The sequence below is a fragment of the Spermophilus citellus genome (genome assembly GCF_964194105.1).
Source record: "Spermophilus citellus genome assembly, chromosome: 18".
NCBI lineage: Eukaryota > Metazoa > Chordata > Mammalia > Rodentia > Sciuridae > Spermophilus > Spermophilus citellus.
In genome coordinates, this window is record NC_138200.1 from 44,018,305 (window position 1) to 44,036,807 (window position 18,503).

The following is an 18,503-nucleotide window of genomic DNA, read 5'->3' on the forward strand; positions in this document are numbered from 1 at the left end:
ACATTAGGATTGAGACTAAACTCAACAAGAATCCTCCTCTACTATGGCTAAAGCCAGCACAATCTTAGAATTCTACAATGATTACAACTTGTTAAATCTCATTTTTCCTGGTACCCACTCTACCCACCAGTCACATCACAATATACTGACAGAAAACAGTGTTCTGTAATTAGATAAGCAGAATTAGTTAGAACGTGGACATCTGATTTAGAATTTGTAGAGTTTTCTCCACTTTTTTTAATACCTCAGGTTCTTCATTCATTCTGGGTCAGGCATGGTGGAAACTGAGTAATTTGTGCTAATCAGAAGACATATTTAAAGTACTGGCCACAGAAACATGGTAGCTCCAAATATAAAAGAATGTTTGAAAACTGTCAATCAAGCATTTCCTTTAAAACTACTGCACTGTACCAAAAACCTCAATGCTATAAAACTTGTTACCTTATAGAAAATCTATTATAGAAAACAAGAAACTATCAGTTTCTTATTCAAAGAAGAAACACAGCTTTCCAAGATTTGTCATTAAAATTAATGCATATGCTGTACCAGAAAGCTTTTTTCTGTAACATTATGATTTTGCCCTCCATTTTCTATTGATACAGATTATCTCATAAAGAAATAAAAGAACTAGAAGACAAATATAAACTATGTCCAAATACTTCAAAATAATTTAAAGAAAACACACATAGCAACGAGATATGGTGGTGCACACCTGTAATCCCAGAAATTTAGGAGGCTGAGATAAGAGGATCAAATTTGAGGTAAGCCTGTATGACTCAGTGAGACCCTGTCTCAAAATAAAAAGAACTGGGCTGGGGTTGTGGCTCAGTGATAGAGCACTCACCTAGCACATGCAAGGCCCTGGGTTCGATCCTCAGCACCACATATAAATAAATAAAATGAAGGTATTGTGTCCAACTATAGCTAAAAAATAAATATTAAAATAAATAAATAAATAAAAAGAACCGGGCAGATAGCTCAGTGGTACAGTGCTTGTGTAGCATGTCTGAGAGGTCCTCGGTTCAGTCTCAGTACAGCAAACAAAACAAATTAAAAAAAAAAAAAAAAAAAAAGATACTTCAATTTGATGTAGCTAGAAAGGGAAAGAATGATTTTGGCTAACCTTCCCACTTTTGAAACTGGGTAAGGCAAAACCCTTTTTCTTTCTCTCTCTCTTACTTACTGTCCCAGGATATCGTTGAAATGTGGATCTAGGTCTATATGATACTTCTTCAGATACCCATACAGCTCGTCTGTACCCAGAACCTTGGCAATGCGAACAAGCTGAAACACAAAACAAACTACCAAATCACTGAGCACAGAACTCACTGTGAGCCTGTGAGGATGCTGGGCCAGGGAACTGGAAGATTCCATACCACTTGATCTCCAGGGACCAGGCAGAGATCTGAGTCTAGGACTGGCCAAAAGACTCAAGGACATGAGGCTCACATGAATGCAAATTTCCAAACTGCCTTTAAAGGGAGAACATAACTTATGACAGTAGTCTTCTAGAAACTAACAATTATGGGGTTTATCACAATCTAATAACTAGAATCTAGTTTTATTAGATAAAGGAGGTACCTGACTTTTTCATAAGAAAGAGAGCATTATCTGTATTGTTGGGACCTCATAACCTCAGACAAAAGTCTAAGAAATTCTAAACTTTAAAAAGAGGGTTATATGTACACACTGAGTGACATGCAGTGGCTCAAGGAGAATATTCTAAGTACACTATTTTCTTGACATTCATCCCCAAACATGTAAGAGCCAGATGGCTTTCTGCTCACCTGATCATAGTTGTCCTGTCCATGGAAGAAGGGTTCCTTTCGAAAGATCATGCTTGCTAACATACAGCCCAAACTCCACATGTCCAAGCTATAGTCATACATCTGAGGAAATAAAGACAACCAGTCAGACAAGGATGTTAGAAACCCACTTTTCTGATCTAAGTTTCTAGTCTTTATGTGAACTTTGCAGACAGTTGAGAATTAAAAACTACTTCTTCCTCCTAAAAAAAAAAAAAAAAAAAAAAAAAAGCTGTTGAGAAAAATCTGCAACTAGCATTCTAGGGTGGAATAATGACTGAGAATTGAATAATTGAATATATGCAACTTACTAAATAAATAACAAAGCAGAAAAAGCCCTCAGTAAGTACCAAAACAACCCAGAGCAGCCTTGCTACCAAGTTCACCTGATAGTCCACAAGAAGCTCTGGTCCCTTGAAGTACCTCGAAGCTACACGAACATTGTACTCCTGAGCAGGGTGATAGAACTCCGCCAGGCCCCAGTCTATCAGTCGCAGCTACAAACATGACAGAATAAAACATGTGAAAAGAGTGTTTCTAGATTCCTATGCCTAGGGCAAGACCACATCACATTTCTAATAACAACTATTTAGCCACACAAAAAATGTGAGCAGGTGTACTGTTAAACAATTACATTTTCAGCAAAAGTAAAGAGGTCATTTCTGGAGCAGAGCACTCAGAATGCTTTTTAAAAATCATTCTAAATCAATAGAGCTCAACCTTTTTTTCTGCTTCCATTCTACTTACATGTGTATCACACTGCCCCATCACTCAGAGATTTCATCATAAGCTCCAGGAATAACTAGAAGGGTTGGGAACACATGGCCCACCCCAGGACTGAAGCACGGCTCTAGCTTGTCTAATACTAGCTGATCCATTTACTCACCAATCAGGGACAACCAGAGTTGGATATCAAAATTAGGAGGGCCCCAAGTGTACTTTTAAGGCCAGGCAGATTGGTCTGAGGGTCATTAAGAAGTGAAGCAGAAACCACCAGCTGTAGTTTCTTTTTCTGAGGCCCTTTGGAAAACTAAGACCAAAATAAAACAAGTGACTACAGTCAGGTCATCTGTCCATTTTCCCAGTAGAAAACAACGCTAGAGACTGGACAAACGACAGTGACACAAGTTGGTCATAGGAAATAGCATGGCTACAAAAACCATCTTGGTAGGGGCAGCTTTAGGTTGGCCCTAAGCCTTCTAATGAAGGCTTGTTGCTGCCTGGCTGTAATGGTACCTTTTTTTGTTGGTGATCTATCATGACATTGTGAGGTTTCACATCCCTGTGCATGATTCCCTTGCTGTGGCAGTAATCCAGAGCCTATTAGGTAAGAAAGCACAGAGAAAAGTAAGCAAACCCTCTACCACCCCCCCAATGCAAGTACATTCTTTTTTGTTTTTGACACTTTGATGTGAATATGGTCTCTCAAGGGGCAGTTTACTGTCTATAAGGAAAGGGAAAAACATGCTTTTGGAGAATGCTCCTTACTCTCTATGAATACAACAATGGGAAGCTGATAGAAAGGGAGCTACAGAGGGCCATGCTGAAGGTTTCTTTAAAAGGGGGGATGAAACCAGTTCTGGGAACCCAGCTAGAGCCACCTCTCATAGTGGCTCAAAGGAGATTCCAGAATCCATGTGGACATGAACATGGCTGGTCTTTGTGGGTCTTCTAGATTAAAAAACATTAATATTTTTCTTAAATAGTAGTTAAAGCCAGCTGGTCTTTAACAGCTATCAATATTATTGCTCAAAGGGAACAGTTATTTCTTATAATTGATAAAAAGATTTTAAAGTATACAAGTCAATGATTTTTAGTAAATTTAGAGAGCTGTGCAACCCTCACCATAATCTAGTTTTAGAATCCCCCTCTATCAAATTTCCCTTGAACTTGTTTGCAGTCAATCCCCATTCCCAAATATGCCCCACCTGTTATCTGCTACCTCTGAACATTAATAAAATGACATGATTAAAGTGCAGTATTCTACTTTCTTTCATTTCATAATCCCTTTTTGTTTACTGAGGATTTCCTGTGTGTGTGTGTGTTACCCAAGGCCTCATGAATGCTAGGCAAGTGCTCCAACACTGAGCTAGATTTCTACTCACTATGTTGTCCAGGCTGGTCTTGAACTTGTGATCCTTCTGAGCCAATGAGATTACAGGCACGAGCCACCATACCTGGCCCAGTATAATACTTTTGAGATTCACTCATACTGCTATTTTCTTGCAGTTCATTTTATAAATATTCTAGCTGGTGAACATTTGGATTGTTTCTACTTTTTTAGCTGTTAAGAATGAAGATGCTATGAACATTCATGCAGTCTTTGAAAGACAAATGCTTTCATTTCTCCTGGGTAGATTCCTAGTGACAGAAGTGTTAGGTTGTATGGTAAATTTACACCTAACTTTGAAGGAATTGCCTAATTATCTTTCATAGTGGCTGCACCACTTTGTATTCCCACCAGCAATAAATAAGGATTTCAGCATCTCTATATTCTTACCAGTACTTGTCGTTGTTCATTTTTTAAAAAATTATAGCTATTACAATAGGTACAAAGTAATATTTCATTGTAGTTTTGATTTCTCTTTTCCTATGAATGAATGAAGTTGAATGTCTTTTCATGTGCTTACTGGATATTCTATACTGCCTTTGGAGAAATATTTATTCAAATCTTTGTTCAAATTTGGTACAGTATCTGACCACTACCATGAAAGACATTTTTAAAAGTTTTTGATTCTGCTATTTTGCATAGTTGTTGCCAAAGGAATAAACTAATGAGATGTGGAAAACTTTTTTTTTTTTAAACATAAAAATCTGTTAGATTTCTCTTCCTAACACAATTAATTATTTCCATAAATTTCAAAGATAGGATCCTTGGCTTGTATTAAAAGCACTTAAAGGTCGCACGAGGTCAATGATATATATATATATATTCTTTAAGTAATGTGACAGCAGCCCATAATCATATGAAAACTACCATGTGCATACCAGTGAGTGCTCTTTGTGAAAATTTTCATGTGGAATTTTTCACAACTTCAGCATTGTCAACATTTTGGATCAGGTAATTTATTGTGGGGTGCTACCTGGTATATTAGAGAATGTTAAGCAGAATTACTGGGCTCTACTTGCTGGATGCCAATATCCACCTCTGCTTCCATTAAAACCAAACCAAACCAAACCAAACTTTTGTTATTTACTTATTTATTTTTATGTGGTGCTGAGGATCAAACCCAGGGCCTCACGTGCGCAAGGCAAGCGCTGTACCACTGAACCACAACCCCAGCCCTGCTTCCAGTTTTAACAACACAAATGGTTCCAGATACTGCCAACTACTGCCCTGTGGGGGACAAACTCAACCTGATTAGGAAACTCTGAACAGACCAAGACAGACACTGTACTAAAGAATACATAATCCAGAGAATGACCCCAGGATCAGCACTCCAGAACAAGCTGGTCTTGACTTTGCCTTCCCTACACACAAGGCTGTGCAATGTATAATGCTTTTTATTTGATCAAAAGATCAAAACCAAGTAATATTAAACTGTGATGGTAGAGGTAAGAACAATATCTCCAGAGGAGGAAATATGAAAAGGAAGGTGGACAAGAGAATCTTCCAGGATGTTTATAATATTTCTACAGCCCTGGTCCAACAGAACTTTCTGGAACAATGTCTTTGTATGCACTGAACAATACAGTAACCACAGGTCACATGAAATGAGCACCTGAAATGTGACTACTAAGACTACAAACTGAAATCTTTTTTTCCCCCAGGTGTTGGGGATCGAACCCAGAGCCTTGTATATGCAAAGCAAGCTACATCCTTAGCCTGGAACTGAATTCTTCATTTTACTTAACTGAAACAGCTACTTATGAGTAGCAGCTACCATATTGCATAGTATGGTCCTACATACATTTGCATGAAGGTTTTACTTACGTAAAATGTAAAATTCTGTACACTTAAGACTTATTCACTTCACTTGCATTCTATTTCAATTTAATATTTTTCTTTGCTTTACAATAGTTGTAGCAAGATTCTAAAGTGCCTTTGAGACAGTGCCTTAGGAAATCAAGGGTCAAGAGGGCTGATCTCCCTCAAATTGAATCAGATCAGACTCTGTTGCAAAGCCTCAGGGAACTGCTGAGTCACATGGAGCCCTCAGCCTCAATTTCTTTTATATTTTCAATGAAGTTAAATATTACCTCTACCCAACTCCTGTATTTTTCCCCAAAGAGAAAATTTAGCAATGTTGATTCTGTTGTTTTGCTTAGTGTGCCAACAGAAATAAACTAATAAGAACCACAATACCTAGATGTAAAAGATACCTGATGAAAGCAAAGGCTGAACAAATACAGTGAGGTAATTAATTTTCTTGCCAAGTTCACCAGTCAGACTCCCTGTGGAGTTACTGACATGCTTTTAAATTCCTTGGGGAATTATTTCAGTTTTAAAATCTGGTACAGTTTCTGACCATTAAGCATGAAAGATGTTTTTCAAGTTTCACTTGGAATCTATGCTTTATTAGCAGAAAGAAACATGCCCTATTCCAGTCTCCAGAAAGCAGGACTTAGGTGAGCACTGAATGACATCTGCATGGCTATCCTGTAAAAACCTATATTACAGGGGTGCCTTCCTTTGCCTGACCTAAGGACCAATGTGCTAGGTTATAAATCGTTATTTTGCTGGTGCTAGCTAAAAACTGCAAAATCTCAATACTGGATTTAATAATAACCACCTGTGAGATTTGGACTATAGCTCCCATGGGAAAAGTGCATGGAATTTTCTGGGAAGACCTTCAGGGAAGGGCTAGCCTGACAGTTCATAGGACATAGCAATACAAACCTCTTCCACACTAAAGCTTCAATTCTAGTCTAGAAAGGATGAGAAACATGGGGTCAATCAAGTGCTACCTCCTTCATCTTTCTACTCACACAAAGGAAACCCAGTAGACATGAATGAACCCCCAAATACACCACTGTGGTTCTCTCTAATGTCATGTGGTCTGTGCAAGTAGTTAGAAAACATCCATTTCTTCTTTTTTTTTTTTTTGGTAACTGGGATTGAACTCTTGAGCACTCGACCACTGAGTCACATCTCCAGCCCTGTTTTGTACTTTATTTAGAAGCAGGGTCTCACCGAGTTGCTGAGTGCCTCGATTTTGCTGAGGCTGGCTTTGAATACTCGATCCTCCTGCCTCAGCTTCCCAAGCTGCTGGGATTACAGGTGCATGCCAAGGACTAGTACGTTGATTCACACTCTTCACAATCCCATCAAAACCCCACCTTGGCAATTTTCTTCAATTATGACCTTTGTCATCTCTATCTTCTTTCAGAGGTTCTTGAGATCTATATCCCCCTAAAGTTTTAGGCAATACTGTATATTTATAGATGTACTTCGACAGGAGGGTTCACAGCTTTCATCAGGTTCTTAATGATCCAGGACCCTAAGAAGTTAGGACCCACTGGTTTATAGCATTTTAGAATTCTTAGCTTAAGTGTTTACCTTGACAAACTAAAAATGATCACTCCTCCATCAACCAGTTATGCTTCAAAATTTCAAAGTGTTTGGGATTAGTAAGTCACTTAGAAGATCCACCCACCACTTTTCCCTATATTAACCTAGAGACTACCATGGGACTCTAGGTGGACCTGAACTAACTCCTGGAGGATGAGACCTCAACTATCCCAATTGCCTGAGTTGAGGTCCCAGATGTAAATGGGGACATCCTGACCCAGTCAAGTTGACCCAGACCTAAAAAATCACATAGCTAACTCATGAAATTATGAGGAATGATAAATGATTTTTAAAAGTCATTACGTCTGGGATTATCTGTTATACAGAGAAAACAAATAGTAAGTATTAAGTGGCAAAGAGAAAATCCAAGGGCAAACTGCCCCCCCCCCAAAAAAACCAAACAAACAAAAACCAAACAACTATGAGATTCTAATATTTGGTATAATGACCCTTGTACCCTTTGACTTGCCCATCTTTCCCAGTTCCAATGGAAAATTTCTTCCTTCTTTTTTTTTTCCCCAGTTGTTGATGGATCTTTATTTCATTTATTTGTTTGTATGTGGTGCTGAGACTCAAATCCAGTGCCTTACACATGCTAGGCAAGCGCTCTACCACTGAGCTACTACCCCAGCCTTCCAACAGAAATTTCTATGTGAGATTCCATGATGGAGGCCACAAAAGTTAAACCTCAAGAAATATTCTGCTTGAGGTCTCTCTGTCCTTTCAAAAGCTTCTTTAATAGATGAACTTGAAAAACTTCACTGTTTATGAATGTTACTTACTTTTAGTAGTTCATACATATAAAACCGGATATCAAAGTCTGTCAGGATCTGGTAGAGTTGCTGAAACAGATTTCAGAAAACAAAGTTAGTTTAGTCTCATTGGGACTTGTCATCCCAAGTGTCAGTCATTCTCTGCAAACTTAGTGCTTAAGATACTAAGGAACCCCACAGACATTTTACTACCCGATTTGGAATAAATGGTAAAGATGAGGAATGACATTAGAAATATTTCAATCTTCAAAAGAGACCAGAAAAACAAAACAAAAAACAAAACAAAACAAAAAAATGCAAAAGAAATTTCACGGGAGGAAAACAGTTAAGTCAACTTGGATTTTTGGTTATTTTATGCTCTGTGATTTTAATAAGCACAGTTACTTTATTGTGAAGTCTACATTGTCCAATTGTCCTCATATTCTTTTTTTTTAGTTGTAGTTGGACACAATACCTTTATTTTATTTATTTATATGTGGTGCTGAGGATTGAACCCAGGGCCTCGTATGTGCTAGATGAGCACTCTATCGCTAAGCCACAACCCCAGCCCATGTCCTCGTATTCTTATTGCAATTAATCAAACCAACCGCCCTGCAGCACCACAGTGTACTCTGAAGAACTCAGTTCTGAAGAACTTCATCAGCTGATGAAGTTTGTGGCATAACAGTTGTTAATATTGAACTGTTTGTGAAAGAAACTTGAGGACAATGAGTTGCTCTTCCATTCAGAGATGGCAAAAGATTACAAACATCCATTCCTGCCCCCCAAATCAATTCCAGGCTGGAAAAGAATGTTTCACAAGCAAAAACTGATGTCTTGTGGGTAAGAAAAAAGGAGTGGAGTGAGGCATTAAAAAGAAAAAGATGGAGTGCCAAAAATTATCACAGGCCAAACAACAAACAGATGAAAACTTTTATTACTGATAATCCAAAGACCCACGCATTGAAGTTCTAAAAACATTTCTCTTCTAAGAGAGTACAAGATTCATTAAAAGCATCATAGATTCTGGTCAAAAACTATACTATTACCTTTGATATCTAATCAATTCCAAATAAATCTCTTTTCCCATCAATCTAGGCAGCAATTTGTATAAAAATTAACCAAATGCCTTTATGAAGCTTCTCTTGTTCCTCTACTAGAAGAAAGACTCAAGCAGTGTAGGGAATCTCTCCAAGGAACACAGAACAACATACACAATGTATCTATGTAAAGGGAAAGATAAGACCATATATCTGTAGAATGATACAGGAGTTATTTCATGAGTATGTATAGAGAAGAATAGGCCACACTTCCACTTTTATTCCCCTTTTAGGTAAGGGTAACTCTCCCAGCTTAGTGAGAATATATGACTTCATCAACCTCAGACAGCTGCTAGCTCAGGGCATGGCAGGGAATTAAAAGGCATAGACCAGTACATTGGCAGTGTCCTGAAGCTGCTCCAGAGCTGATGGCCGACCCTGGTTGGGGTTGAACTGCATTGGAGCTAAGTGACACAAATAAGCCACTATTTTTACTCAGGAGAGCTTCAGCTCCATAACAACCATATCTCAGGTTTTTTGTTCTTGCTGCTCTGTTCTGCAAGGGAGGCTTCTTAGCTAGCACTCGGCCACAACCGACAGCTGGAATGTGCAGGCGCAGGCTTAAGATACCATCTTGGGTGTTAAGGAAGATCACTCAGAGAGACTGTTCTAAACTGAACATCAAGTCAATAAATAGCCTGTGAAAGAGAAAAGATCAGATTCTCTAAGACTTGGAGAACTAGAATATTTTACTTCCAGAAAACCAATATGAACTATTTTGTTTGGACTTCCTCTCATATTATGTGGTATGTATACCAAGCGTCTGTGTAATTGGCATAAAGCATAAAAACTAATGTCCTTGGACTACTGACATAATATCTCTAGTTATTCTAGTCAGTATCAATTTTACTTTATACAAAAGATATCAGCTATGCAATAGTGCTTAGACCTAATATATCACAAAATACTGGACAACTGTACTTCATCCTTCCTTCTCAGGAGCTCTAGGAGGAAGGACACAGAACATTATCTGTAACTTTTAACTTCCTGGGTCTAAAAAATTTGGGCCTCTCCAGGGTCCACTCTTGCTTCCTCTAACTTTTGTAGCTCTGATCTCCATTCCATCTCCCAGGAGTCCCCGTCTTTGACCACACAACCTGAGCTGGCTACCTTTACTCTTCCCTCTCCCTGCTTTTAACATGCAACATCAAACCCATCCCATCTGATTTTTACAGAATGACAGTGGTCTCACCCTTCTCTGAACTCCCAGGCCATTTGTTCTCAATTTGTGGTGGTCAAAGGACACTAACATAACTAGTGTCCCCGGGGTTAACATTCTTCACTTGGGTGACCAAGAAATGGCAGTAACCCAAAGTTCTCAAGGTAAATTTTCACTGTTGTAAACATGAGCCTGCTTCACTTCAACAGCCTCATGCCAGCACTCCCTGGGTATCATGCCACACATACATGATGAGGGGAAATGGATACTGCAGCAGCTGATGGTCACAAGTTTGGTGATTCAAGACCTCTGAACTCTCCCTACCCTCCCAGTATGTTGAGGGTCCACTCTATATCTGGGTACCACACACATTTTCTCCACACTCCTCAACCGTCTTCTAATCCTCATATAGAATAGCATATACTTTATCTACTCCACACTAAGTATGGTGGTTCTCTGCACATGTTTTTATAATGATCACTAATCAACGGAACAAAACAGAAGCTCTTTTTCAAGAAATAGAAGAGGTTGGAGATACAGCTCAGTTGGTAGAGCTCTTGCCTCACATGCATAAGGCCCTGGGTTCAAACCCTAACACACACACACACACACACACAAAAACAAAACAAAACAAAACCAAAAAAAAACCCCAAAAACCAAAAAAAACAAAAACCAAAAAACAACAACAACAAGAAAAAAACCTAGAAGAGTCCATAACAGATTCAAAAGGGAAACTCCAAAAGAACCATACTTTCCCTCTAGCTATGTGTAGAATATTATTAAACAACAAACTGTAAATATTGGCAGGAATATAGCTTTGCTCACATAATCATAGAATGACTTATCAGAAACAAAACACTGGGGTTGTGGCTCAGTGGTAGAGTGCTTTCCTATCGCGTGTGAGGCCCTGGGTTCAATCCTCAGCACCACATAAAAATAAATAAAACAAAGGTATTGTGTCCAACTACAACTAAAAAATAAATATTAAAAAAAAAAAAACCCAAAAACCAAAAAACAAAAAAACAGCCAAAGCTTCCAGAAAGATTATGACGGTACCAATGAAGAAACTATTCACTGGTCCTGGTTTGGCTGCAAATTCTCAAATACACTGATATTTCTCTAGAAATCAGTTCCACTACAGGACTGCTCTAAAGGGCTCAAGGTGACTGGGTGTGGTGGTGTATACCTGTAATCCTAGCAACTCAGGAGGCCAAAGCAAGAAGATTCCAAATTTAAGGCCAGCCTCAGCAACTTAGCAAGACCCTGTCTCAAAACAAAAAATAAAAAGGGGTGGGGATATAGCTCAGTGGTAGAGTGCCTCTGGGTTCAATCCCCAATACCACCACACAAAGGAGGGAGAGGGAGCAGATAGGAAGAAAATGGCAGATGCTGCAACTTGATCGTCTGGCTCAGGGCCTCCTGGGTCTCAAGCCACAGACATCATAGGATGGCCACCAGTGGATCTCTCTCATTCCTGCTGCATGTACAGGCAGCTCTTCAGATGCAGCTGTGTCTTAAGGAGATCAAGGCCAGATCAAGGCCCATGCCCAACTGTCATTTGGGAGGCCTTCGTGCTTTATGAACTTTTAGCCAGCAGAGTGTAGGCATTCCCTCACATAGCCCTATGTCCATAATTTCCAGGGCTGGCCACATGGGGGGGGGGAGATTTAAAGTGAAAGTGAAAGAGGTGTTTAACATCACAGTTATCAGTTTAGCTGTTGTTAACCTGTAACTTCCAAAATGTAGAATAAAACCAAGGCCAACATTTCTAGAAATTTAGGGAACTAGAACAAATCTGTAATGGAACAAATAAATAAACTGAAAACATCACTTATTTTCTTGAAGTCTTACAAGAAAATGACAAAACAATGTTAATGACCTATGATTACAGTTCATTTCTTCCCCTGATTTAACATATAAGAGAAAAGTCAAGGCTAACAACTGAACTAACAAGTATGGCATAAAAAATGACCATGCACTAAAGTCACAAAGCAAAGATCACAGATTTCAAATAATCAACACTATATAGGCTGAAGTTCCCTTAATCTGATATCCTTGGGGCCAGAAATGTTTCAGTTTTCAGATTTTGTAATATTTGCGTAGGTATTAAGAAAACACCTTGGGGATATTCAAATCTAACCATGAAATTCATTCGTATCACATACACCTTACACAGAGACTGTATAAAAATGTAATTTTATACAATACTTTATATAATCTTATGTATGAAACTCTATTTCATGGTGATTTCAATTTTCCACCTATGGCATCACATAAGTACTTATAAAAGTTCTGAACTGTGGAGTATTTTAGATTAAGGATGTTCACCTGTATAGATCATGTTCTCTGGACACAGTGCCATCAAATTAGGAATCAACAATAAAATAATAATTTTCTAAAAAAAAAAAAAAAAAAAAAACAGTTGGATTCTGTCCTACAAACTCACAAGCATATAGGAAGAAAGGATATTACTGGGATAATTATGGTGAAATTTTGAATATGGATTTTATACTAGATGGCATTATCATAAATATTAAATTTCTTGGGTATATGAATGGCATTGTGGTTATGCAGGAAATGATCTGATGCCAGTGCTGACATCTTCAGGAGTGGAGGAATATCATGATGATACTTTTTCATCTGAAGCTTCAAGATGACTCAGCAAAAAGACAAAGAGATAGAAAGGGGAGGAAGAAAAATAACTGCAAATATGGCAAAATAAAATTTCTAATGGAAAAAGTCTAGAAGGTAAAATCCAAATCCTCAAGTTTGGAATTTGCATTTATAATTTGAACAACTATCTAGAAATAGAGTTCAACAACCATGGAATACAACTAAAATGGTACTTGAGGTTATATAATCTTAAGCACATGTATTATGAATCAAGGAAAGTTGAAACAAATCAAATGAACTTACTCCAACTCAAGCAGTCAGGGAAAAACCAGTGGAGGCCCAAGAAAATTGAAGGAAGAAAAACAAAATTAAGACAGGAGAAGAAAGAGAATGAAATGCAAAAAATAACAAGAATAACAGGTGAACAATAAATCCAAAAGCTGGTTCTTTGAAAGGGTAGGAGATCTAGATCTAGCAAGGTTTACCTAAAAAATTTTTTAAAAGGGAACAAAGGCATGGATAATGTTTAAAATTTAAAGGAAAGCCTAACTACAGATAGAGTTTTTAAGTCTTAAAGAGAATTTAATCAATAACTTCATGACAATAAAGTTTAAAGTGAATAACTTTAGAAATATTATCCAAACAGACTGTGAAGAGAAAACCTTGAAAGACTTGAACCTATTTTTTTTTTTAGTTATAGGTGGAAACAATGTCTTTATATTTATGTGGTGCTGAGGATCGAACCCAGTGCCTCACGCATGCTAGGCGAATGCTCTATCTCTGAGCCACAATCCCAGTCCCCTATAGTATATTTTTAAAAGGAATGTACAGTCCAAAGTTTTCCTCCCACCTCTAACAGACACCTACCTGGATTTACCTCTCTTATATGTACTTTCAGAGATTAAAACAAGAAAATGCCACTCAATTTGTAAGTTAGTATAACCTTGATACAAAATCAGAGGACTCTAACAATAAAAGGAAATTAATTATTAATTGTGCCAATAAAAAGTACTAAAAAGAATGGGCTGCAGCTGTAGTATCCCGCCCACTCCACACTGGGGACTGAACCCAGGACCTTATATATACATGCTAGGCAAACACTCTACCACTGAGCTGCATCCCCAGCTGCCACCACTGTTGATTTATCCTGTTCTTACGCCAGTGACAAACTCTCTGGGTGACACCTTAAAAGCAATTATCAATATCCTTTATGTTAAAACAAACAAACAAACAAAAAAAGTAGAAACAGACTTTTCTAGTAAGATAGACACATAAGCCTGAAGGACATTAAACCAACAGACTATGCCTATCATACTATCTGATGAAAAGAAGTAACTCTCCTGCCATTATTTTGCTCTTCAAAATACACACCTACTACCTGATATTTAATAATCTTGTAAGTGAACTAAAATATCATGACTTGAACATTCAAGGGGACCTCCAGTTAAACATGACAGATCAAACACCTCTGCTTCTTTCTAAAGCTCCTCTAAAATAACAATCAAAGGAGTGGGGAAATAACAGTAAAAGGAGAGAGAACTCTCAAGAACTCAGGGAGGAAGAGACAACACTCCAAAGCTAGAAATGTCCAGCTAATTCTACAGACCAAAAAAAAGCTAAAAATTCTGCCAATAGTGAATTAGGCCCAGAATATAAAACTACAAACTGAAGAACTACAGAAAGGCTCAGGATGAAAGAGAGTAAACAGAGTGAGTTGAAAACAGAAAACGGGTTTAAAGACCACACTGGAAACGAGGAATTAAGTGTAAGTCTCTTAAGACCCCCCCATAGATCTCATCAACTTGAGACTAAGATGCCAGCAGATACAGGGCTAAGCTGTGTCCTTGAGATAGAAGTGACTGCTTTTCAGAGCATTACTCCAAAATATGAACCATAATATTTCAAACAATTATCATAGAGACAAATAATAATCACAAAGCAATTGGAAGAAAAATAGAGAAAAGGTATGAAGAAAATAAAGCTATTACATAAAACATAAAAGAAAAAGACTATTTTTAAGAGTTCAAAAATTGAAATGGACTTCTAAGATATGAAGTCTAACATTTGAATGAGTTTTAGAAAGTGAGAACAAAGAAGAAAGGGGAGAAAAATCAAAGAACATTAAAAATATTTTCCCAGAATGAAGAACATGAATTTTTAGAAAAAACCCAGCAAGCATCCAGAACAAAAGATAAAAGGAACCCACAGGAAGGCACATCATTGTGAAATTTCAGAAGACTGGGAATGAAGAGAAAATCCTAAAATCTTCAAGGGAAAAAAAAGATCACGTCAGATACAACTGGAATGGCTTTACTGGTAATACTGGAACAATCTTTTCAAAACGGAGGAAATTCTGAATTTCAATCTAGAATTCTTTACAAATCAAAAGGATAAATTACAGATATATTCAGAGATGTATGCATCAAAAAACACTGATCCCAATGACCTTTTAAAGAAGGAGAATGTGTCTTCTTCAAAACACCCCAGGCTTCAAGTCCCACCCAGAGTAATACAATTTCCCAGGGAATGAGAATTCCTGCTAACTGATCTCCATGTTGTTAACATCAACCAGGAAGACAGATGTCACTTTTAAGAAACACAAAATGCTGCTGTGAAATTTTACACATGTGACCAGACAGCTGGTAAAAACTCATTAATAAAGCACAGGTATTTTAATCGAAGGGATCTACACTATGATGCTGCATTGTGAGCAGTTTTTAAATTTCAGCATTAGGAAAATGGTTTTATCAAAGTCTGGCACTCTAGGTCAGGAATACACATTCCCACTCATGTACATCTTGACAGACCTGGGTGATTCACAGGATTGGCTACATGGCACAGTACTCTACCAGCTAAATCCTCTGCTACGGGATAGAAGAGATTCACAATCCCTCCCTGGCCTTTTTTTTTTTTTTGGGGGGGGGGGCGGGGGTGACAGGGTCTCACTATGTTGTCCAGTTGGCCTCAAACTAGGGATTCTTCTTCCAAGTCTCCTGAGTAGCTGGGAATACAGGAGTGGTGCATTACAATACCCAGCTTACATCCCACTTTTTAGAGTTCATTGAAGATTTCATCTGTAGTGACTCACATTAACAGGAATATCAGTTACCCATGGAAAATGCTATGTGGTATATAAAACTTGCTACTTATTGCTTTATAACTGAAAATTTTTCTTCTTTCTTTTGCTTATTTTCCACTAACTTTACTTTAGAATAGTTACCTAAGAAAAATTAAACGGAGGATTAAGTTCCTTATATTTTCACTCAAAGCACCACTCCCAATAGTAGGACCTTTACTGGTGGATTTGGTTGTCTTCAGCTTCTATAGCAAAAAAATCATGTCTCTGATTCAGTGCCAGAGTTATGATCACCTAAAGTCCTTTATATCCTGCTGAAAATCAACACCAATATTTTGTTATTTATATTTTCAAATTATGCACTAAAAATGGGTTTCTACCAGTATGTCTAACCCCAAAGTCTTATCAGAAGTTAAAAGTTTGTTTTGGGGGCTGGGGATATAGCTCAGTTGGTCCAGTGCTTGCCTCAAATGCATAAGGACCTGGGTTCAATCCCTAGCCTCTATCTCACTCTCTCTCTCTCTCTCTCTCTCTCTCTCTCTCTCTCACACACACACACACACACACACACACACACCAAAAAAAAAAAAAAATTGTTTTTGAACAATAATAAGAAGAAATTCATCAAAAAAGTTCAAAACCATGCTCTTAAAAGAACATTTCAAAATCTAAATCAATATACATTATAAGAAAATATAAATATCCCATGACAGGGCTCCTCTAAAGCAGTGACTCCTAATAACTAGGTTTCAGTACGATTTGCTTGCTTGGTGTATATGAACACACAGTCATCATTTCACATCTCCAATTCAATATACCGCCTTTCCCCCCAAGGGCCCTAAATCACTTTATCCCTCCCATCAGCAATGTAAGATTTCTTATGAAAATCAAAGTTAACATCCACATAAAACTATTGTCTAAAACAGGAAGCATTAGGTTAGACCCAGATGGGTAGTTACTCTCAGAGTAAGCCAGACAAAGGGTGATAACTTCACCAAGTGCAAGAATCCAATACTTTATGCACCCTGTATTCCTGTGTAAAGAATCCAATCTGTTATTCCTACTCTCACAAGGACATCCCTGGCACCTCTGTGTCCTAGAGTTCCAGCTGTACTCATCACCAGCTCTCTACCCTCCCACAACCCTATATCAGAAAGAAAATGTACACGTACCTTAAAATCTGTATTATTGATATATTCAAATACCAAAGCTGGTGTCTTTGACTGTAAGAGAAAATATTAATGCTTTTTAGGTATTCAGACAGTAATGAATGTAATTTGTTTTTGCCATACTGGTCCATTTATAAATTTCATTTAAGATGAAAAGGGACTCAATCATTAAGGATGGTCTGTTAAAAAATATTTTCTTAAATTTTTATGATGTCTGAAATTTGCTTCAAAATAAAGCTATGGTGGGATGGGGGGAAGTGAGTACAGATGAAACAAGGTTGGTGATATGTGCAGGAGGGTCATGTTATTCACTTTACTTCTGTAAATGAAAATTTTACTTAATAAAAAGTTGTTTTTTTTTAAAGGAAGATATTTTTTGAGCAACCCACACTGACCTTAACCAATCTGTCAATGATTTTATGAAGATTTCCACTCTGCAATATTTCAATTTGCCAACTACAAAAGGAGTGACACATGTCATCTAGGTTTAGCAAGCAAGATGCACTTGACAGAATTTTCATAGGTCTTGGGAATCTATTACAAATCTTTTCAAGGCCCCCAAAAGAAAATGTAACTATCTGTGAAACTATCAATAAGTTACCTCGTGAAATTACTGCCCCAGTTAGAATATCTCACTTTAGAAGACAATGTTCCCCCAAAAAATCATACTTAATCAAATTTTTAAAAGCACCATAGTATTTAAAGCAATAAGTATAAAATGTTTAATACTTCCTATGGAAGTACAGATTTTCAAAATGTCAGAAGTAAAATAATGCTAATTGGCAGTAATAAGGTTTCAAAATCGGGAGAAAAGCAGAGGCTTGGGTTATAGAAACAACACCAACAAAAAGCCATCTTGGAAATCTTCACTGCTGACAACATTTGCTTCAGGACTAGGTGAAAATTACCTAGGAAATAGGGCACAATGCATGCACGCAGGTCTTTGCCAGCACAAGGCACAGCTCAAGCAGCAGCTGCGAACAAATGATTTTTCACCTGTCCCAAATTTTAAAGGTTTCATCAAGACCATCAGAATGCTCTATGGACTCAGGACTAAGTTTGATCCTTTCAAACGTAGGGGATGAGGATTCCCTGATGCTTTTCATCTACTCTAATTTGTTCTACGAAGTAGTAAAACAAACACTTTAACAAATTACAAATATACTAAGTAATACTGAATTCTGTTAATTTTTTTAAAAAATGAAGATGCTCCTGGTGAGCTGGGTGCAATGGCACATGCCTACAATCCTAGCAGCTGGGGAGGCTAAGGCAGAAGGATCACAGGTTCAAAGCCAGCCTCAGCAATTTAGCGAGGCA

General features: G+C 37.7%; 1 protein-coding gene across 1 annotated transcript in view; it reads right to left on the reverse strand.

The window, feature by feature from the left end:
- The window catches only part of CSNK2A2 (casein kinase 2 alpha 2), a 44,021-nt gene that overhangs the window by 11,416 nt on the left and 14,102 nt on the right, over window positions 1-18,503 (reverse strand). Inside the window, exons 4-9 of the mRNA XM_081274616.1 lie at window positions 17,190-17,240; window positions 8,100-8,159; window positions 3,042-3,125; window positions 2,192-2,302; window positions 1,788-1,889; window positions 1,184-1,284 (exon numbers count right to left, since the gene is read on the reverse strand). Of these exons, the coding sequence (XP_081130742.1) occupies window positions 1,184-1,284; window positions 1,788-1,889; window positions 2,192-2,302; window positions 3,042-3,125; window positions 8,100-8,159; window positions 17,190-17,240 (509 nt within the window). The remainder of the gene's footprint in view (window positions 1-1,183; window positions 1,285-1,787; window positions 1,890-2,191; window positions 2,303-3,041; window positions 3,126-8,099; window positions 8,160-17,189; window positions 17,241-18,503) is intronic.